We start from the raw sequence: 23,771 nt of genomic DNA, 5'->3' as shown, positions 1-23,771 counted from the left end.
TCTTTAACAGTTCTCCTTCCAAAGGTTGCAGTGTTCTTTCTGGTTTAGTGATGTTCATTTTCTTTGCTCCTTTTAGGGCATTTTGATTTTAGACTTAGGGATCTACAAAATGGTTATTTTCTCTTGCTTCTTGTAGTCAAGACCTGATAGTTAAAGGTCTTAGACTTATGATTAATTCCATCATTTATTGTGGTGAAAGGCCATGCCCTGAGCATAATTTTTTTTTTCAAAAAATTTTATTGGTTTTTTAAAAACATTTACTAGGAAAAGGGTATGTGGAATAATCTACAAATTTTGGCAGTTGCAAGTATGGCAGACGCCCCCTCCCTCCAAACTCATAGTATACATCTAAATATAAAACATTAATACATAATCATGTAAAATCAGCATATAGGAATAAAAATTTTCAATCAACTTATATATTATAACATATTTTCTAAATATAATTTCACTATTACTTTTGGTATGTTTATAGCAATGTGGTTTTCTTATTCATTTTTGTGATCTGAGCTTTCTTGGTATTGCCCCTCCCCCCCCCCCGCTGGCAGAGCTCCGGCCCCTCCTGTGTCCTGTATAACCGTTGTAGAATCTTCTGTTTTTTCTAGGTTTGCTTTATTTTTTTCCATAAAGGCCTGAGCCTCTATGGGTGTATTAATTCTAATTCTTGTCTCCTCCCAGAATATCAACATCCCTTCAGGCATCAACCATCTAAACCACACCCCTTTCTGGTATAATTTATTCGGCAATTGCGAATAGCTTTTCCTTTTCTCCCTAATTTTTTTTGGGATCTGCTTCAAGATGGTTATCTCCCTATCATGGTATGTCAATGTTTGCCCCCTTTGTACACCCAGAATTGCGTCTCTTGTGCTTTTCCTAAGGAATTTAATATGAACCTCCCTGGGTACATTGTGTGTCCTAGCATATGCTGAGTTCACTCTATAGGCCAAGTCTATCTCCCACTCCATCTGTTGTTTGTCTTTGTGTATGTATTCAGCTAAGATGTTGGTCATAATGTCCCTTATATTTTCCCCATCTGTTTCTATAACGTTTTGAAATCTAAGATAAAAGGACATTCTCTCAAACTCTGTTTTCATTTGTTGAATATCAAGTTCTTTGTTACTCTTCTGTAAAATTTCCACCACCCCCCTCGCCTCCGCCACCCCACCCTCCACAAGGTCCAGTCTCTGCGAGTTCTTATAAATTTGGACTTGATTCTCTTTAATTTCTTCCTTCATTTCCTTTAGTTGTTTCTTAATTTCTTCCTGGCCCTGTATGAGTTGTTGAAGCATTTGCAGCAAATCCACCTCTGTGCTCTTAGGTTGCATCATTTCTGTAATCTTTGACTGTGTGGCAGGGCTGGATGTTGCAGATGTCGGTGCAGAAGTAGCAAAGCCAGGTTTTCCAGGTGGTGGTCTTTTTGGAGACATAGTTTATAAAACAGAGAAGTCAGTCAGTGTAGAGACTGGACAGCTGGAGGAGTAGAGCAGGCAGATGAGTCCAGGAGGCAGAAAATCCAAACAAGTGAGAGTTTCTTTGGTCAATCTAGCGTTAAGAAAAGGTTTCCTCTCCAGAAGGTTCAGGATATAGCAATCCACAAGAGATTCCTCTGGGTAGTACGGAGACAAAGACCGGAAACCTGAGTTTTAAAGGTGGAGTCAGGTTTCACAGTTCATGAAGACAACGGAAGTGTGCCATCTTGCTCTGCCAGCTTTGGGCTCAGAGGCATAGTAAAATTTCAAAAGTTCACAAAGTTCTCAGGTCATCAACAAGTTATAAAACTAAGTCCAGTGAAAATCACTTTTACAGGGGTGAGGCATCATTAGTTGGCTCTCCCCCCTCCTCCTTCCTCCTAGGGGCAAAAGCAGAATTTTTTCAAGCCGCTTGTCCAAGGGGGGGGAGAATCCCCCCCTCTAACCGCACCTCCAGCGAAGCTCCAAAAGTTTAACTTATAATCTTGCTGAAAAGTCCATTAATTCAACAAAAAAGGAATGGAGAAAGGAAGCATCTCACCATACCGCCGCTGCTTCCTTCAATTTTACGCTGCCCGATCAGCATGGGGCGAGACGCAGGCGCGCCCTCCGAAACTGCTCCCCGGTGCCTAGAGCAAAGCGGAGAAGCCCCCACCAGCCGCCGCCGATGCCAGGACCCTCCGCGAGCCGCTCCCTCGGCAGGACGCCTCTTCGGGGCGTCCTGTGCCCCCCCAGAAGCGGGGGAAGCCCACCGGGAGAGCGGGAGCAGGCAAAGACTTGCCCGTCGCCGTAGCCGCTGGAACCGGAAGTCTCCCCTGAGCATAATTTTGTTGGGTGATAACTTTAACTATTTCTTTCAATCTCGTTTGAGACTGTTAGGTGTGATTTTCTACACTACATCAATGTTTTCAAAGCATATAACCTTGGTGTGTATTTATATTCTATATGGTTGGTTTTATTTTTAAAATTATTAATTCTTTCTACTCATTTGCATCTTTAGAACGTATTTATTTCTGTATTCCCCCTTTTTATAAAATGCAAACAGCTTTCTTCTTTTAGGACAGGGGTGTCCAAACTTGGGAACTTTAAGACTTGTGGACTTCAACTCCCAGAATTCCCCAGCCAGCCATGCTGGCTGGGGAATTCTGGGAGTTGAAGTCCACAAGTCTTAAAGTTCCCAAGTTTGGACACCCCTGTTTTAGGAGATCCAGTATCCTCTTTGATCAACAAGATATCAGAAAAATGAATCACTTCTCTTGCGTAAATTCAATGTAAACCATAATGATTCTTTTTAAATTGATCATAAGCATTACCACAGCATGATCATATATAACAGAGAAGAGGAGATTGTTAACTCAGATATGGCTGTCTCATTACATATTTTATGTGCATTTTGGACTGTTTGATATGTTTCCCTTTTGAGATCTGGTCAGAGTTCAGCTTTTCCATTCTTGGACCTTGATGTCTTGGTTAGAGGAATTGTACTCAACACACCTTGTCTCATTCTGAACTTCTTTATCATACAAACTAAGTATAATTTGGAACATTAAGTTCATAGTTAAAGAATAGGCTTTATAGGATAAAACATATATATTTAAATTAGGATATGAATATTTACATTTATAGCTGTCAACTTGGTAAACAATAAAAACAATTTGCACTGCTGTTGCACATACTGTATCTGAATACAGCAACATTCAGCAAATATATAGTACTTGCAACCTTTTTCTCTGCTGTGTGGAATTTCTGATCAAGACCACAAACAATAAGCTGTTCATGAAAAAAACAAAAACAATCCCTACTTAACTTGATTCCAAAAAAATTCAACCTGAAACATTGATTAGAAGAAAAAATTGTGGAGTTAGACAACCCTGAATAGATGTTCAGTGTGCAAGTAATTGTATTGTACTTTGTACAATGCTAGGAAAAATGAAACTAATCTATTCTGAACTATTAGCCATAAATCATCTTTGCAATGCTGGTTTACATTAACTGAATCCCAGTTAAGCACTGAAAATTTTTGTTAATTTGCTTGATTGGTCACAAATAATCAACAAGAGCAAAGGAAATGACCAAATGGACTGTTCTAAACATTCATATCTCACTGTGCCTACTTTGCAACTTTCATAAATATGAACCAAATGCCAAGCATCTGAATTTTGATCACATGATCATGGGAATTCCGCAAAGGTCATAACTTTGAAAAACGGTTGTAGGATAGATGTTAGGAGATTAGCTAAGTTTCCTTTTTCACTGAGACACTTTGCTTTTAATATGTTTAGAAATGCTTTCAAGTTATTAAACCACACGACACTCAGTATTCCTGATTAGAACATCAATTTAAAATGTACATATTTTAATGAACCATCATATTGAAGTACAGGTAGTCTTTGACTTACAATAGTTCATTTAGTGACCATTCAAAGTTACAACAGCACCGAAAAAAAGTGACCTACAACCGTTTTTCAAAGTTATGACCTTTGCGGAATTCCCATGATCATGTGATCAAAATTCAGATGCTTGGCATTTGGTTCATATTTATGAAAGTTGCAATGACTCAGGGTCATGTGATCGTTTAATAACCAGATTACTAATTTATCAACTACAGTGATTCACTTAATAACTGTGGCAAGACAGGTCATAAAATCAGGCAAAACCCAATTTAAAAATGTTTAACTTAAGAACAGAAATTTTGGACTCCATTGGAGAAGTTTTAAATTGAATGAAAAATAAGTTCATATCAGATACCAACATTTATTCAACATGTTTCACCAGTCATGGTTTGCCATCAGATGCAACAAAAGTTTTAACTTAGAAGTTTGGATGTTCATCTTACTGCAATACTTTTTTTTTCTGAACAGCACTTGAAGCTAAAGCAAATGCAATAATGCATAATCTAAGAAGAAATGTTTCAAAGAGCTTTGCTATGTCATGAAAGGCATTTGATCATTCTCTTTCAATGTTCAAATTTGTTTATGATTCCATGGTCTGCCATCTGCCACAAATGCTTTAAATTGGATTCTTGCATTGAACAGAGAATGGGATTCATTGGCCTAAATGACTTCTTCCACCTAGCTTTCCTTACACAGTGGTTTGAAAAATGTTTTATAAAAATTCAAACAACATATTTTGGAAAGTACAACAGAAGTTATAGTAAGATTTGCTTGTGAAGAGTCCTCCAAACAGCAGCTGCAACAAAATGAAAACATTGCCAGTAACTTCAATTAGCAGCTGGATTTCTACACACTATGAAGTATGTATCAAGAATTTACTTCAAAATGAGGAAGTATCGTAAAGCCTCTCAAATAAAAAATGAAATAGTGACTATATTGTGTTTAACTTAGTTAAAAGGTTACTTTTGCCATCAGATACAACAAAAGTTTGAAAAACCAGCCTGAACCAGAGAAGTTATCAAGGGAAACTGAACTGAAATCTGAACTAAAAAAATCTGGAAAATGCAAACTGCAATTTAAATTTTAGAAAGCTGAACCAGAGTTCTTAATACAGTGGTTAAGACAGGTTTAGAAGTGGCTATTATTTGCTGACCCAGCCTTTATGCACTTCAATAGCATACCTGAGAAATAAGTACCTGATTTGCATGATAGTTTCTTCAGCACTGCAACAACTTTCCATCCCCTCTATTGTATAGAAAACAACATGTAACCTTTTCAAGGGTGTTAGATCTACTAGAGCAATTTTCTAAAACACTTGTATACAAAATTGTGCCAGAGGTACAGAATCTGTCACAGGGTTGCAGACTTTCCCCAAACTCTCAAGAAGCTCAAAAGCAGGGGTGTCAAACGCAAGGCCCGCGGGCCGCATCCAGCCCATAGAGTGCTTAGATCTGGCCAATGGGGCTGCCCTGAAAATAGAGGAGGCCTGGCTCACAGTGTCTCTGCCAGCAAAAAGGGAGCCCAAGATGGCCGCATGCTGCTGTCCTGGGCTCAGTTTTTGCTGGCAGAGGGCTGCAGGAGGATCCCCCCAGTCCCAGACGGGCCATCACAGGTGCCCCTGACACAAGTGATGTCAAGCTGGTCACACCCATCTTGGCCATACCCACCCGGCCATGCCTACCCAGCCTCCCAAGGTCAAACACAGCCCTGATGTGGCCCTCAATAACCCGAGTTTGACATTCCTGCTCTAGAGCCTTTTGAAGAATTGCTCCCAAATGATCACTTTTAATGTAGCAGAAGGAAAACATTATTGAAAAACAGAGCTGGCGGTCATATTCATTGTACGTAGTTTTAATATATTGAAAATAATGCCTTTATAGTGTGGCTGTTCGTCCTGGATTTAAAACATACACTGCTAGGAAGTGGAATAACTATTACAATGTAACATTGAGTTGTTTAAATTGCTTGTGAAGCACAAAAGAGTGTGTGTGTTCCCAGTTGCAGCTGGAATTTAGAAGCTCGTCTTAATTGCATAATCAAAAGGTAATCAAAAAGGTAATCCTTTCCTTGTCCACAAGTAACTTTTCCAAATAATTTCCTCTTTGCAAATGTTGTCCACAGTCCCTCTTAAATATAGCGGCAAAGGCAAATAGCTTAGGTGCTTCTAGTGGAGGTGCCCTCTGTACCTGCTGAATAGGTTCCATAGTAGGATATTCAAGCTTTGATCCACCTGCCATGGTGATCATTGACCCTAATTTCAAGGCAAGGTGTGCTGGAAGGGAGATTGTTTGACTGGCATCAATCCTTGGTTCTCTTTAAAGCCCATTTTGATAGCTTTTCATGCATCCAACTTGTGTCATATATTTAGAGATTTTAATATTCATAACATTTGAGGGTAGGGCTCCCTCCATACAGAACTGGAGTTGGCTTAGTTTATGATTTCTGGTGAAGTAAAAAGATATTCTGAAGGTCGGACAATCTTGTAGAACACCTGTGAATATAAACTCCACTATCCCAGGTCCATGTTAGATCAGAGTCAATCTGTGAGGGAGATGGGCAGTTTCTACATGTGATAAATAAAATAAATCAGTCATATTGAAGGAGCCGCAGTCATGTTCTGCTGAGACAATGATGTAACATTGCCCCTTCCACTATCTTAATGATAACAGGATTTGATTTCATCCTAGTACATCACTTGAGTGAGCCTATGTTATTGTACATAAGAATATAAGCAGACCGCCACTGGCCACAGCATGCCAGAACTGGGCCATACATTACAGGGGATGCAGGCAGCATGCAAAACCACACCCCCTCTGGTCTGCGGAAAAACTTTCTCAATGGAACTAGTCCCTGTTGCCCAAAAGTTTGGGGGCTGCTGATTTAAGCCATTAGCCTTTTCACACAGTGGCCAGCCAACTGCACAAGGAAGCCTACTCATCTCCCAGCTGATGGTTTTTTGAAGCAGCTACACTGCCGTCAAAGTTATTAGTCACTGATCCCTAGGACTTCTATGAATAGGTCTGAACTTCTTTGAAATCAGCATACTTCATGGTAGCAAATCCCAAAATTTTATTATAAATTGTGCAAACAAATATTCTGTTGTCCGTCTTGATTCTTTCAGTGTTCAATTTCATTGGGTTCTATATTGGGGGGAAAGGAAAACAGCCAACATTATCACTTTGAGCTCAGGAAGTTTATGCTATGATTTATTCTGTGTTTATTTATTCTGTGTTTATTTATTTATTCACAGTATTCTGTGACCTTTGGACATGCACCAGTTTAAAAAGATTTCCAGCTTAGACAGATATTGGTGACCAGGATGAGTGAAAATATCTCCTAGATAGGTTTGTCCTATTTAGGGTATTGAATACATATCATTTTATTTATTTTTTCCATATGTTTATTGTTAAAATACTGAAATACAAAGTAAGTTAAAAAAAATAGAAATTTAAATACAATTTTTTAAAAAAAGAAAATCAATGGTTACATTTGTATTACAAATACATAGTAAAACAACAAAATAATTCATCTTTTCTGGTTATATCTTCCCTTTCCCTCCTACTTGCATACCCATCCCCTAACCATATTTGAACTCTGCATCAATCATTAGTAGTTGTTGAGTCCTGAGACGCATATTCCTTATCTAAATCTGTTTATCTCTTTGATGTATTGTAAATAAGGGATGCCATTTCTACTTGAATTTAGTTGCAATATGACAACTTTGTCATTGCAACATATTCCCCAATCTTAGTTTTTCAGTCTAATATCATGGGCAAGCAAAATACTTTTTCAGCATAATTTGAGACTATAAAGAACATTGGTCCTTACCTGAACATTTATTTTATGTAGATTGGCGGGAGGGGCTACAGCTGGATTTAGTCACAGCCTGATTGGTCCAGAGACTGAGGGAATTTTCTTAAAGTATCCTTCCTTCCCTATTGGCTCCCACTTTCCCCGAGGTCAAATGGAGAAGCTGCAAAAACATCATGCAAGAAAGACAAACAAACCTCCCGACCGACCCTCACCCGGCCTAACCGCTATACTAGGGCGGGATGTAGCCCCTCTCGCCAATCTACATAAAAGAAATGTTCAGGTAAGGACCAACGTTCTTTTTCCTGTAGATATGGCAGGAGGGGCTACAGCTGGGACATACCCAAGCTAGGCCCCAGGGCAGGATGTTGACCTCAGGGGAGGGGAGGTACCTGTTGAAGAACCCAACGTCCGAAAGACGTGTCTGCCGAAGCAAAACAGTCTAAACGATAGTCGGATAAAGGGCACTGGAGAAGCCCAGGTGGCTGCTCTACAGATGTCCTCCATAGGGGCCCTAGTGGCCCATGCGGCCGTGGTAGCGGCACTATGCGTGGAGATGGCTGTAATCCCTTGAGGAGGGACTTGGCCTAAGGCTTCGTAAGCTGGTGTGATGGCCTGTTGTAACCATCTGCCTATGGTGGCAGAAGAAACCCTAGCTCCCAGAGTACTGGGCTGAAAGGAAAGGAAAAGGGCCTCCGACCGGCGGAAGGGAGATATACACTGAGAAAGATGCGCAAAGTGCAGCAGACATCTAGTTGGTGCCAAAGGTGTTCCCTCTCATGAGAAGGAGAGGGACAGAAGTTAGGGAGTATGACCTCCTGTGAACTGTGAAAAAGGGAATTGACCTTCGGGAGGAAGATCGGATCTAGCCTAAGGATGACCCTATCCTGGTGGAATTGACGTAGGTCATCCTTGGATGACAGTGCCCCTAACTCATAGATTTGTCGAGCCGAGGTAACGGTGACTAGAAAGGTAACCTTTAGGGTTAAAAATCTAAGGTATACTGTCTTAATGGTTCAAACGGCGGCCCCTGAGAGCCCTAAGGACTAGGGAGAGGTCCCACATTGGAAACCGATGCACTGGAGGAAAACACAGGTTTGCCGCCCCTTTAAGGAACCGTTTGACTAAGGGGACTTGGGACAAGGAGAAGCAGCCGTCCCCGCCAGAACAGACACTTGTCTCCGTAAGGTGTTATGAGAAAGGCCTTGGTCTAGGCTGTGTTGTAGGAACTCAAGGACTTGGGCAACCGAGGCGTTGGCCGGAGAAAGATTGAATCTTCCGCACCAGAGAACGAACGTCGACCACATTGAGTTATAAATCCGTGTGGTCGACGGACGCCTGGAAGCTTCAATGGTAGAAATGACCTTGGCTGACAGGTTAGCGTCCCTCAGGAGGCGCCGCTCAAGTGCCAGGGGGTCAGATGGAGCCACTGGGGCTCCAGATGGAATAGGATCCCCTGCCACAGGGCGATCTCCTCCTGAGGAATCCTCCACGGGGGAGATACGGACAGCTGGACAAGGTCCGCAAACCAAGGTCGTCTTGGCCAATATGGGGCTACCAGAATGATGTGTGCCCTCTCTAACCCCCTCAGGGTTCCCTGGATTAGAGGGAGAGGGGGAAAATCATAAAGAAGGCCCGGAGGCCATGGACTTCTGAGGACATCTGTCCTCTCTGCGTTGCGCGCTGGGAAGCGGGAGAAGAACCGGGGCAGCTGAGCATTGGCAGGGCTCTCGAACAAGTCCACTAATGGGGTGCCGAATGACCAAAAATCCCGTGGAACAATTCTGGGATCAGCTGCCACTCGCAATCATCGACTGTCGCCCAACTCAGCCAGTCGGCCTGGTGGTTGGCTATGCCCAAAATATGCTCTGATGTTTATGATGCCAGGTTCTTCTCTGCCCAGAGTCCGAGTTTCTGAGCTTCCAGTCAGAGGCACTTGGAATGAGTCCCCCCTTGATGGTTTATGTGAGCCTTTGTGGCGACATTGTCATCAGGAGGAGCACATGGTGATTGACAATCAAGTCCCAAAATTGAAGAAGGGCCAAGCGAGCTGCCTTCAGCTTCAGGCAATTTATATTGTGGCGCAGGTCTGAGATTGTCCAACGACCCTGCGCCAACTTGGATTCCATCAGGGCCCCCCAGCTGTAGAGGCTTGCATCTGTCGTGATTGTGATACAATCCGGCTCCCAAATGTTGGATCTGCAACGCAGGACCAGAGACAACCACCACCTCAGGGACCAGCGAAGTCCTGGTGACTGGGTGACTGACCGCAGTGAGTTGCTCATGCGGTGGCGTTGGTAAGGCATGAGTGTCCATTGGAATGTCTGAGAATGAAGGCAGGCCCAGGGAACTATCCCTATGCACGACACAAGCAAGCGGGCCAAGGTCAGGATGGAAACTGACCGACTTGCATGGACGTGTTGTTCTAAGGATTGAAGATTTGCTAGACATTCTGAGGAAAGTCGAACAAGTCCCGAAACAGAGTCTATTACTGTATCCAGTGAAGGTTCTCGTCATGGGAAAGAGATGGCTCTTGGGAAAGTTGATGGAGAACCCCAGGGACTGTAACATGTGAATGACCAGGTTCAGGTCGTGAATTGCCTGTGTGTGTGGTTGGGCCTGAACAAGCACATCGTCTAGGTAGCATTGGAGTCTCACCGGGTGGTATTGCAAGTGAATTACCAACGCTGCCAGGACCTTCGTGAATGTGCATGGGGCAGAGGCTAGACCGAATGGGAGAGCCCTGTACTGGAAGTGGCGCCCCAAGTGGGAGAAATGGAGGAATCTGAAATGGGCTGGTAGAATTGGAATGTGCAGATACACTTCCGTTAAGTCTACAGATGCCATGAAGTCGCCCCGCCGGATCCCCAGGATAATGGACCTGAGAGATGACATTTTGAAGCGCCAGTAAACCAGATAAGAGTTGAGGCACTTCAGGTCCAAAATTGCCCTCCATCCCTCCCAAGCTCTTCGGGACAACGAAAAGGTTGGAGTATAGACCCAACCCGTACTCCTCTGTCGGGACTGGTTCCACCGCCCTAATGTCCAGCAGATGTTGGATGGTCAGACTCATTAGGCGCCGCCGTTCTGGGTCCCTGGATGGGGGAACGGTCCTGAAGAGCATTGGGGGAAGGGAGAGAAATTCCAGATGGGCTGACGTTATTTGGTCCCACTGATCCACAAAGGACGCTAGGCGGCCGCCGATGGGCTGACTCAGGTTGGAGTCATTTCCCTCTGCGGAAAGGGTGGCTGCCCCCACCCGCGAAAGGGACACTTGGACTGACCTTGGTATCTCCCCCTGTCCTGATAAAAGGGACGATGACCCTGTCGGACCTATAAGGGGCGTACCGCTGTTGTCAATAATCCGGTTCAGGAGGCCGGTAAGAAGTCGGATGGGATTCTGGCTTCTTGATGTTAGATGGTAGGACCTTCTTCTTGTCTTTGTTCTCCACGAAATCGGATCAAGCGATTCCCCAAAGAGATTGGGGCCGGTGTAAGGGGCCGCTGCCAAATTCCATTTGGACTTATTGTCCATTTGCCAGTTGCGAAGCCACAAAAGATGCCGGGATGTTACCGAGGTGGACAACGCCCGGAAAGCAAACTTGATAGAATCTAGTGTGGCATCTCTGTTTGTATAAAACTCTTTTAATAAAAAAAAAGGAAAATAAAAAACATAGCATTTGTATGAGATTCACATTGTATGGCGGGGGGGGGGTTGAAAAGGGGGAAAATCTGTTTGTATAAAACTCTTTTAATAAAAAAAAGAAAAGAATCTAGTGTGGCATCCGCAGAGAACTGCATGGCCAAGATTATTTTGGTGAGGTCTTGGTGAAGATGCTCCTCATGGATCCAGATGCGGTCCTGTAACTGGCGCAGCCACATAATGGTGGTGCGATTAAAATAGGACGCAGCAGCAGCCGATTTAATAGCCGAGGCAGAAGTGTTGAAATTCTTACGTAAGGTAATTTCCGCACGCTTGTCCTTGGGCCTTAATTTGTCCGCCACAACCCCTGAGACCACGGTAGAAGCGTTAGCGAGAAGAGCAATGGGAGCATCTACCATTGGCAATTGGAGGGCCTGGGAGAAAGCCTGCTCCATATTATAGAAGCGGCGGTCATTACTCCCAGGATTGGGCAAGGAGGAAGGTCAGGCCCACTGGTTCTTAATCACTTCCAGAAAAAGTGGAGGGGCTGGGACCTCCTCCTTATCCGTATTGGGATTTATAAACATAGCCAGGTTGGGATCCTATGTTGGGACACAGGTGGAGCCCCAGTACCAATTTGAGTAGTCTTCTTCGCCTTATGCAGAAGAGGTTTGAATGCCAGGGGTGCAAAGAGACCGGGAAAGGCTGGGGGATCAGGAGGAACAATGTCCTCATCCTCTGAAAACCCCAGGTCTGGATGTGCCCCCTCCCCTAGTACTGAGCCCTTGCTATCCACTGATGGAGAAGGGGCCCTAGGTGGACCCTGACCACAGGAAGAGGATGGAGATCTAGGGTGCCTGGAGTGAGAATGAGGCCTTGCCACCCATTGCGAAGAGCGTTCCCATTGGAAAAGGCCAGAGGCAATGCCCTTAGTGATTGCAGAGGAAATGAGTCTCCTGATACTTTCAGGCAGGAGTTCAAGATCTTCCAGATCCTCCTCCAAGGTCCCAAAGATTGCAGGGTCCTGGGGTACTAGGTGTGAGGCCGGGAAGTAATCCCTAGACCCCCCTTCCAATGGATCCCTACCCCCCCTCCCTATACGATCCCAGAGAGATGGGGGGAGAGGCGAGGCCATTTGTCTGTGAGGCCTAGCAGGGGAGATAGAAGGAGAGGAAGGGCTAAAGCCTTTAGGAGGTGAGGCAGAGCAATGAGAACTGGGCCTCACTGGGGACCTGGATCTGCCAGGAGATTTGGGCCTAGTAGCCTGAGCTTGCTTTTCTTCCCTGGCCACTTGTTTTTCCAAGGCCTTCTGCCTTCTTAACTCGCCTCTCACAGCAGCTCTAGAAGGGCGCTGGTCAGCAGATGGCCTGGCAGCCGCTGCCCTGGTTCTCAGTCTGCCCTGGCCTTCCTCTGCCATCTGTGGATTCGCATAGGGACCTGTGCTGACTCGGGACCTGTGCTGACTCGGGAACTGTGGGGGCCATGCCTCACGTGGCTTGAGCCTGGTGGTAATCTGCTCAGGAGCCCGCCGGCCTCGATCTATGGCCATGTTGCGGGCTGAGGACCACAGAATAAACTAACTGCCGCCCTTGATTTATGGCCGCGATGCAGGCTTCTGCCTCAGAAAATGGCCGTTTCCACATGGTTGCCCACCGAGCCTTGTGGCAAGAAGAGGAGGCTGCTTGGTGAAAATGGCTCTGAGGCAAACAGCCTCGCGGCAAGCTGAGTCTCTCTCTACTTTCTCTTCAAGAAGATTGGGGTCGAGGCATCAAATACGTGCTGCGGCGCTGCCCTTAAGTCACGGCTGCTTCTCTAAGTAGCTGCATGCCTGTCGCAGCCGCGGCGAGGCTTTTGGAGCCACAGCAAGGTTTTGAAGCCGCGGCAAGGCTGTTAAAGCTGCGGCACTCTGGAGGCTAGTATCAATGAGGGCAGAAGCAGAAACGCCGTCCCTTGAAACCTCTGAGTTTACTCAGCTGCAATGGGAGCCTATCACCCCTGTGCACTTGGGGATTGGGCAGAGTACCCCCAGGCTCAGAGGTAGGAGACCAGATCCCCCCACCTCCTTATGAGACTGACAAAGCAGATTCTATGGCCAGCAGTCTGAAAATTTAAAGAAATTTAGAATATCCAATTAATTGAATTAGAATAAGAATAATAATCAATCAGGAAGGATACTTTAAGAAAATTCCCTCAGTCTCTGGACTAATCAGGTTGTGACTAAACCCAGCTGTAGCCCCTCCCGCCATATCTACAGGAAAACACCTATATTATGTTATCCACAAAACTCACATCCTCTGGTGACGTTATTTAAGGCATGACAGCCTCCTGAAAAAATAACTCTACTTGATACTAATATGTACAGTAAGCGAGCCCTTTATATGTACAATTTATACATGTGTTCTTTCCACATGATCTAGGATGCTAATAATGCAGGATTCTAACCAATAAGCAAATCAGTGTAAAAGGCTTTTTCAAAACAGGTGTTAAGGTGATATAAAAGGTGTTGAAAGTTATTTGGGGCACCCTGGAGAATGGCAACTGAATGAATTTATATCAATAGAGCTTTCAGTTTTAAGAGATTTGAATATTCATTTAAATTCTGGATATCAGATAAGCTCCTTGTGCTGTGCAAAGTTATTTAAAATATTTCTGTTCCTCATTGTTAGAGAAACTTGACATCCTAGCACTTGTAGTAATGTAATACTTACGGCAAGTCATTGGGAAAAAAATGAGCATGTTGTTTGGATGTGGCACAAGAGGAGAAACGTATCGGTTGTGAAATCCTTTGGAGCTGCTCAAGCGTGCAGAACAGCAGTATATAAGTCCAATACATGCAAGCACACATATTTTCACAACTGCAATAAGAAATGTTTATCTTCCCTCACTCAGGATTTGAATCAAACTTTCTATAGGTACGTTGAGGACATACAAAATGTATGTTGCTAAGTGAGAAATTTGTCGTGAGTTTTGCCCCATTTTACGACTTTTCTCGTCACATTTGTTAAGTGAATGACTGCAGTTGTTAAATTAGTAACAGAGTTGTTAAGTGAAACAGATTTCTCCATTGACTTTGTTTGTCAGAGGTTGCAAAAGGCAATCGCGTGTCCCCCTGGATACTGCAACCGTTATAAATACGAGTCTGTTGCCAAACATCTGAAGTTTGATCACATGACCATGGGAATGCTGCAAAGGTCGTAACTGTGAAAAATGGTCATAAGTCACATTTTTCAGTGCTGTTGTGACTTCAGTTACTAAATGAACTGTTGTCACATTTTTCAGTGCTGTTGTGACTTCAGTTACTAAATGAACTGTTGTGTAAGTCGAGGACTACCTGTATTTCTTATTACCAGTTACATTTGAGGGGAAGCTACTGAAGCATGTTGCCCATCATTGGCTTCATTGGCTTCTGGATATTAGTAAATTCCTGAAAATTATGTGCAAATGAGAATCAGAAACAGTACCCGTTATTAGGAGCAGAGAATGCAGTTGATAGCCTGATTCCCATCCTGGATATATAATTTATGCTAACAATAATTAGAAAAAGGCTCTTTTGTTTTGATTTAAGTTTTTATTTTTACCTCGTATGGTTATACAACGCTTTCCTCAATAATTCCTAAATAATTTGTAATGGCATAAAATATAATTTTAGTACACTATCATTCTTATTACTACTAGAACAAATATACAGCAATGACCAAAATGTAAAAAGTAGCAACAGTGAAGCATATCCATTACTTGGTGAAAAAGTAGTCTAGGCTTCTAACTTTATCGATCCCAGGACAGCTTGTGCATCTTTATATTCTTCAGCTTCTTCCAACTCTTTTTCATTTTCCTGAAAATAAATAAAAACTTCTAAATATTTTTGAAAGTATGCCTCCAACCTTTAGAAACAACATCTTATAATGCTGAAATTGTTGTTGTTAATACCAGTGTCATTAGGAATAATAAACAATGGTATCAAAGAATTATTTGGCTAGGACAAGATATGTGGATCTTGTTACAGTTAAATTTAAAACAGTACTGTCTGGTAATTCAGATTTGTGTTCCACAAAAATCCATCTTTAAATCGGTAAGACTTTATCTGAAGATTTAAATCCAATCGTAAGAAGACAAAAATGAAATCCTTTTTCATATACAATATGTAGAATTTAAAACTGCCACAAGATGATGCCAATCAGCCTAATATACCTGAAACAAGATTAGATACCATGAATGATTACATTAGCTGTGATGACAATATCTCCTGAACAATAGCCAACGTATCTATGAATATCAATTTTTGGGGAAAAGCCGCAGGACAAAGCAGTCATATTCTGCATGAAGGTTTCCCAAAGGCATTTGTGATGGAATGTGTACCTGAAGAAGCACTGGGGGTGGGGGGTTACTAGAGAGAGGCTACACAGTTCCAAACTGGATGAGGGATAGGAACAGAGATTCAGATAAGCCCCGCTTTAGAATCCCTCAGGATACTTGTGTTTCCACGAAAATAAGACTGGGTCTTATATTAATGTTTGCTCCAAAAGACTCATTAGGTCTTATTTTCTGGTTAGGTCTTATTTCCGATTAGGTCTTATTTTGGGAGAAATACAGTACAGGACTGCATCCATATTGGTTGATGATCTTAACTGGGCCTAATTTTGGGGGTAGGGTTTAAATTACGAGCATCTTGAAAAATCATGCTAGGGCGTATTGTCTGATTGAGTCTTATTTTCAGGGAAATAGTGTATATCTTATTATAGTGATGGCGAACTTTTTTGGCACTGAGTGCTGGGATGTGCCCCAGAAGAGAAGCTGCCAATTGGGCATGATAAACTTCCAGATTCCAGCACGTGCATGTGCACCAGCCAGCTTGTCTTCCGGTTACTGGCACGCATGCATGTGCGGCGATCAGCTGGCCAGCCGCATGCGCACAATGGAAACCATAAGACCAGCTCTTCTGCTTTCTGGCACTGCCACAAAAAACAGCTGATTGTCATGCACACATGCACACAAGAAACCTGGAAGAGGAATGGGCGACGCCGTGCGTGCCAGCCGACGTGGCTCCGTGTGCCACTTCGGGCACGCATGCCGTAGGTTCACCATCATGATCTAGTAGGTTAGAAGATTATAGCTTTCATTTGACAAGATCCCATTAGCTATAAGCAAATAAAGGACTGAACCTTGACTGGATTTCATTGTGTTGACTCTGGGCTTGGCAACATCTGATTGTCTACTGTCAAAAACAGGATGCTAAGCAAGATTTGCCTTAGGTGTTACCAATAAGGATGCTGACTCTGTAAACCGTCTGATTGCTATTGCTACAGAAGAGATCTCCCAGAAAAGATCTAAAATGATGATCCTATGGGCCACGGCTAAAGAAATGTTTCCTAAAGCTGTGAGAACTTCGATAAACAGTGAATGCTGGGTTAGAAAATTTCCTTTAGCTTACAACTCTGAAATAGCCTTGAAGGGGAAAACACAGGAGCCAGGCTCTGTATTTGTTAATACATTGAATCTAGTAGCTTTCAACACTTTAGAGCACTCATTCTGAAAAGTAAGCCTATGGCGATTTTCAGAAGAATTTGTACTGCAAATATTTAAGTTATTTCTTTTAAAGTCTAACTTAAAGACAGGGGTGTGTAAAGCTCACACTTAAGAATGATAAAGGAATTATGTTCAGTGACTGATTATGCTCTTGTTTCTCTTTTATCCAAATACCCATAAATAATTTTCTCTCCAACCTCCACTGTATTTCCACACCATCCTTAAGCTTAGATTGTCAACCTGCTTATCTCAAGCCAACTTTGATATTTCACCCACTGCATTTCACATGTTATATCAACCCTATTTCAATTTAAACATCTGATTAAAATTCCTCAATCAAGCATTAACTGACTGATTGTAATGGAAATTCTTAAATCACTGAAAATCAGAGGAGGGAGTTAGGGTATTTTGGGTTGGTCATTTTAACATAAATAAGTCTGAAGAAGTTCATATTTTTAATGTGCCTAAAATGCATCTATTCTGAAAAGCTGGCAATAATGAGATACGCACACTAACAATTTGGTGATATACAGTATCAAAACAGAAGATGTATAAACTAATCTAAGTTCAGCTGGCAGTCCTATAGAAAAATTATGTTTCCATACTTACTAATAGTTGAACAAGGTCAGAATGTGCAGCTTCTAGTCGGCGTTGGCAATCAGGAATCATCATCCGAGATTCTTGCAAGATCTCGGTCTAAAAAGGGAAGGTAACTACTTCAAATAAGAGATAACTTTCCATTTTGATATTAGCTGCCTAAAACCAGACATCACATAAACAGTATTTTATTAAAGAAAGAGTATTCAATACTACTTCTACCTTCAAGCAAAAATGATTAGAAAGTGTTCTATGAAATAATTATTTAAAATACTATTTGATATAAACTATTTCCCCTGCAGTTAGAAACAGCTTCGTCCAAAATGGGATCAGCTGGTTATATAAATATCTCCTACATCTTTTGGGTAATAAATAAAAACAGTGTTCAGAAAATACCGCACAGAGATAATTACTGCATGAAAAAAGTTATTGAGTTATTGATCACATTGGATGCTCACTGCAGGAGGTTCTGACTGAGAAAAAGGTAAAGAAAAATGAAAAGCAAAGACCAGCAGGCTCATATTTTTGATGCTTATCATGCATAAAAAAGTTATTACTCATCCTTGGGTTTTGGTTTTAGGAGAAAGATTATTCTCACCATGTTTTTTGTGAGAAATTACTGATTTGGCACCCCAATGCATCTGAACATCTTGTATACATCTCCAGAAGACAATGTTGTAATTGTCCACAAAACCATTTTTTACGGAGTATTTTCAGCTCTCAAATTTATGAACTGAAAAGATCTGTAAAAAAAGATCTGTATAACGTAGCTAGAAATGAAAATCAATCAGCAAAATACTAAGCATGAAGATTCCAACAGAAACAGCCATTTATAGAACTATAAATAGGGTTCGGTATACGCGACTATATATAGCTGTGAAAAGATTCCTAGATAAAGTTGGCATATAAGCAGCACAACGTATCTCACTTTTTGCGACATTCAGAGTGTACTAAGGAATATATCCAATGATATATTCCAATTATAGACCTTCTAACTCAGAATTTTAATTGTTGCTTTCCCTTCCTATAGAGCAGGGGTGTCCAAACTTGGCAACTTTAAGACTTGTGGACTTCAACTCCCAGAATTCTCCAGCTCTGGCTGGAGAATTCTGGGAGTTGAAGTCCACAAGTCTTAAAGTTGCCAAGTTTGGACACCCCTGCTATAGAACACTATTGATAATAATTTCTTAATTGTACTTATTAGCTACTGGATCTGGACTACAGCTAATCCTTAATGGATTAATAACTGTTTAGTAACTGTTCAACGGTATGAAGCACTGAAAAAGTAACTTTATGATCAGTTCTTGCACTTATGACTGTCAAAGCATCACAATGCTGAGGTGATCACCATTTATATACCGTATTTTTCGGAGTATAAGACGCACCAGAGTATAAGACGCACCAAGATTTTGAAGAGGTAAATTTTTAAAAAATGTTTTTGCACTCTGCAGGCCTCCCAAACCCTCTGCAGGCCTCGTTTTTTTGAAAAAAACAGGGCATGCATAGGCTTTGGGAGACTTGTAGAGTGCTCCTGGGGGCTGCCCCCCCCAAAAAACGAGCAAAACCCCCTTTTTGGTGAAAATGGGCCCGTTTTTTTGCAAAAAACGGCATGCATAGGCTTTGGGAGGCTTGTAGAGTGTTCCTGGGGCTGGGGGGGGCAAAAAGTGGTGCATTTTTCACTTGCTTTTTCCCTCCCCACCCCCTGGAGCACTTTGCGGGCCTCCCAAACCCTCTGCACGTCCATTTTTGCAAAGGGAGCGGGGTTTTGGGAGGCCAATAATGCTGTATTCAGTATATAAGACACATCCAGATTTTCTCCCTCTGGGGGGAGGGGGGGAAAGATGCGTCTTATACTCTGGGGGGAAAAAACTAGATTCTGACAAGCAGATTTAATGAAGAAACCAGAAGTAAAATTACAAAGCAAAGTCATATGCTGTTTTGCAGATGATTTAGTTAAGGTCATTAACTAAATCACCTGCAAAACAGCATATATCAGCATATATTATGGAAGTGAAATCGTAAGCTTGTTAAGTTCATGTAATGTTTCATTTAAGAACCACACTTAGTGGCAGACCTGCAGCTCCCAATTGTGGTTGTTAAACAACTGTATTCAAATTATGGCATAATTTGGGACCCATGACTCTCACAGAAATGACATTTGAAAAAATTGTGGCTGCTTCAGTGCTGCTGCAGTCATGTGATCGTCATTTTGAACAGTGCCCGTTTCCCAGTGAGTCTTACAAATACCTCGCTCCACCCACCCCCCAGAAGCAGCCATTAACTCATGAACTTTACCTGCTTTTTAATTGCATAGTTATCTCCATCTTCAGCTTTCATCTTTTCAATCTTTTCTTCTTGTTGTTTTGCTTCTTTTTCATACATAATCTTTTCTTTTGCCAAGCTGCACACAAAAGGTATTATTTGTTAAATTATAAATACACATAAAATTTTCCTAACTGAAAAGTTTCAAGACATAAAATGTCCATATATTACTGCTATTCAAGAATACCACTTTATTTTTAAATATTTATTTAGTTATTATTAAGTTATGCATTCTGGCTGTCCTGGAGAATAACTAGTTGTACATCTAATAAATAAGAAATCCATCCATTAGAATAAAAATAAAATTCATGTACCACCTAGCAGGCAAATTATTAAAGTTGCTAAAAATGCCATACAGACAAATGTAACTTCTTTTTAAACACTGTTTGGTTGTTAACTTTGTTTATTGTTTGTTTCTGATGTACATCATTCATAGTCACTTTGACTTTGATGGTCCTATAAATTTGTTAAATAGACATCAATATTCATATTTTGGTTGTTCTGAATTACATTAGTATAAGTATTGTTTCAGTTCTATTTTTATATCAATGTCACTGTAGATTATTAATCTATCATGTTGCAAAGTATTAAAAGTGCAATATACTTTTGAAGACAGTAAATTTAGAATAGTGTTTAAAACATCAGATTAGAAACTTGGAGATCATGAGTTCCAGTTCTGCTTGAGGCACAAAGGCAGCTGGGTGTTCTTGGGCTAACCATTTTCTCTCAGCCCTAAAAAACAGGCAATGGCAAGCCACTTCTGGAAAACCTTGCCAACAGGGACTTGTCCAGGTGGTTTCTGAAAACTGGATTCAATTGAACAGCAGAAAAAAACCCTGTTGAAACTCTTCTTGGAAGAAAAATGTCCATACTCATTCAAAAAATAAAGTTTGCAGCACCCTCTATTCCAAAAAGATCTAAATTTGATTTGCCCTCTTGAATGTCTGAATGAGGACAAATTCTAATTAAATCAGATGAACACAAATTAGATGGTCAGCATAAAATAAAACTTAATGTTTGGGATTTAACATATTCTAGCCCGGGAGAAATCGTGCCAATTTTGCAATCCAAAATGGCGGCCGCGCGCGTTTTTTCGAGCCTGGAGCGACCCCAGGGGAGAAATTGGAAGCCTAATGCCTCCCTGGGGTCCCTAATTGCCTACCTGACCCCACTCTGGTCGTTGGGAGATTCCAAATGACCCCCCCAAGGAGCGGCTGCGATCGTGTAAAACGAAGGCCAGCCACGCTGCAGGCAGCCTGCCTCGCGCGTCTCAGTCTTTTATTTAAAGCGACAGGAGGAAGAAAATAACAAACACTAAGGAATTGTCTAACTACACTCAAAAAAACAAAAAAGGAGCTACACTATGCTATCTAGAGGGTCCAGTTTGCTGCACAAGGACTGGAGCACCCCAAAAAGCGTCCTGTAGGGCGACTGAGTTTTTTAAAACTGAGCCTCTGAGGAGAGCAAGGGGCGGAGCTACAAGAAATTCGAACTCAGTCCTTGGGCAGCAAGCTGAAGTTAACCCGTGCTTGGACACTCCAAGCAGCGCCTAGGAGAACTTAATGTTTGGGATTTAACATATTCTAGAAACATGTTATAAGTTCCCTTGAAAGAAGAAATGTAAATTCTGGACAAGCATTCTGACCTGATATTGACCCTGGATTTCCCAGACGATGGCAGCAAGGATCCTGCAGAACAATTACTTTTAGTGTCACCTGCAACCATTCCTTAGCTAGCTAACCAGGTAAAAGGTATCCATGTATTATTTATGTAATGATTAAACAATTGAAGTTTATTTTTAGAACAGTTCTTAAATAAAATCAGAAAAGCAAAATATGGCATCTAAGCTACTGATTCAGGATAAGATGAATCTATCATCAAAAGAGAAGAGCTACATTGAATGCTTGATAAAAATGCTTTCCAGATTAAAACAAAAATGTGTTGGTTTCACTTTGGCAGCTTAAGGTCTTGATTGGTGAAAGAACCTCCTGTTTAATTTATACTTAATTTATACACTTGAATAAATACCATGGAACTAGTTTCTGCCTTTTAAAATAGATTTCTTCAAGAACTATGAAACAAAACTTTTCTATACTACAGTATAGAAAAGTATCCTTTGAATCTACAGTATTCTTTGATTCCATTTCAACAATTTATTAATGAGCAAATACATATATCTGATTTAAATTGACGCTTTTAATGGGAAAGTATATTTTCCTAAGTACCCTGCCATACCAAAAGAACAACACAAATCGTACAGGTTTGGAAGCAATTCCATCTCTGCGTTGGCTTTGCTGCCAAATAAATTTATTCTGAATAAATTTTGTTACCATATAAATGGCTGAGCCCATACATACAAAACAATCAGAAAGCAGTATCAGATTCAGAAAGTGCCGGAATTAACTCAGAGATCTGCTTAGCTCATCAACTAGTGCGTTAACTTTGTTTTAATTTTGTGAAATTCATTTTTATCCATTATGAAACTAAGTTTATATTCTACTATCAATTTATTTATTTGGAAGGCTGTTTTTCAAATTGCAATTCCTGGCTACCCAAGGCACAATGGGCCAGGAGGTACTCCATGCATTTTGATTAGCTGCAAGCATTCTCAGCATGACCGCTAAGCTTTACAGTTTTATTAACTCACAGATATGCATGGATTGCTTACAGCATAACCATGTCAGCACAGCAAAAGTTTGTGAGTTGCAAATTAAGTTGTTCATATTAACAGCATTTTTGAACAGTATAAAATACTTTTTGTTACTAATACTTTCTAACCAAATAGGGGGCAGGAGGCAGTACAAGGAGCAGCAAAAAATGACTATAATTGTAATAACAGCTACAATTTTTACTGGCTTCTGAGCCAAACCCATAATGGAAATGCAACTTTAATCTCACTTGCAACATTTTTTTATTGGCTTCTAAACCGAACACTTTGTGAAAATGCAACTTTAATCTCACTTAATGGCTTAACAGTACTTACACCTCAATGTTTTACTTTACTTTTCACTACTGATGTTTCAGCATTGTCAATGGCATTTTAAATAATGACTGGGTTACTTACTCTACGATCAAATAGTTTGCTTTTAGATGGTATATGCATATTGGTTCCTTTAATATAAGAACATTTCTCAAAAAAAAGAAGCTTCTGTGCCTTTACACCTGCTGTCTCAATATTCATTATTTCTCCCTTAGTTATAGTCCAACTTTCATTCAAATGTTCTAGGTCTTCCCGCCTTTCCCCCCACAAGAACACACCTGTGAATAGATCAAGCTGCGCGCAAGTCCAGAGTCATCTAGTAAGATTCTGTGGCTCAAAGTGGACTAGCACCTGCAATTCTCCAATCCTAATTCAACACCTCAATCACATTGTCCTAAATATCTCACAATGGCAAAAGTGAACTGCAGAATTATTTTTTATGTTTAAATTTTCCTTCCCAATATATCTGAAATATATTTGTAGCAGTGATGTACATTTTGCATACTGAGTGACAAAACTGAATTGTAGATGTTTTTTTGTTTTGTCCCTGGATTGGTTCAATCATACCTATATGGTTAAGCAGCTACAAAGGGAAATGCATAGACATGAAATGTAAATCCTTAAAGATTTACTGTCCCGGAAATTCAGACCAATCCACCCACAATTACACCATGTTGTAAAGCATTAAGAAATATTTATTAGTATTTCTAACATATTTTAAAGTAAAGACAGAATAATCACTAATTAGCGTGCAACATTTCATTACAGCTGCAACATATTTTCACAAATACAACTTATAGCAATTCTATAATATCATTGTTCAGCATGAAACCCTCCCATATTTTTCAACCAATCAAGCTTAGAAAAACTTTTGTTAAACATCATGTTGTAAATGCAAGTTCAACTTATAAGAAAGTTTAGTATGTGCTAAAACAAGGATGCTTAATAAATTATTGGTTTCCAAGTAAAATGTCTACTCTCAGGTAATTATACCTACATTCAGAAAATGTCGAGAGCATTTTTAGTACTGAAGC

At 41.2% G+C, this 23,771-nt stretch overlaps 1 protein-coding gene across 1 annotated transcript in view; it reads right to left on the bottom strand.

Annotated features, from left to right (window-relative positions):
• Positions 1-14,863: 14,863 nt before the first annotated feature.
• The window catches only part of TBCA (tubulin folding cofactor A), a 32,097-nt gene continuing 23,189 nt past the window's right edge, over positions 14,864-23,771 (bottom strand). Inside the window, exons 2-4 of the mRNA XM_081940137.1 lie at positions 19,731-19,836; positions 17,448-17,534; positions 14,864-15,147 (exon numbers count right to left, since the gene is read on the bottom strand). Coding sequence (XP_081796263.1) covers positions 15,067-15,147; positions 17,448-17,534; positions 19,731-19,836 — 274 coding nt within the window. The 3' untranslated portion in view covers positions 14,864-15,066. The remainder of the gene's footprint in view (positions 15,148-17,447; positions 17,535-19,730; positions 19,837-23,771) is intronic.

This window comes from Natrix helvetica, assembly GCF_964273705.1.
Source record: "Natrix helvetica genome assembly, chromosome: 2".
Lineage (NCBI taxonomy): Eukaryota > Metazoa > Chordata > Lepidosauria > Squamata > Natricidae > Natrix > Natrix helvetica.
Note: the sequence above shows the minus strand (reverse complement) of the source record. Positions and strands in the feature narration are given on the sequence as shown.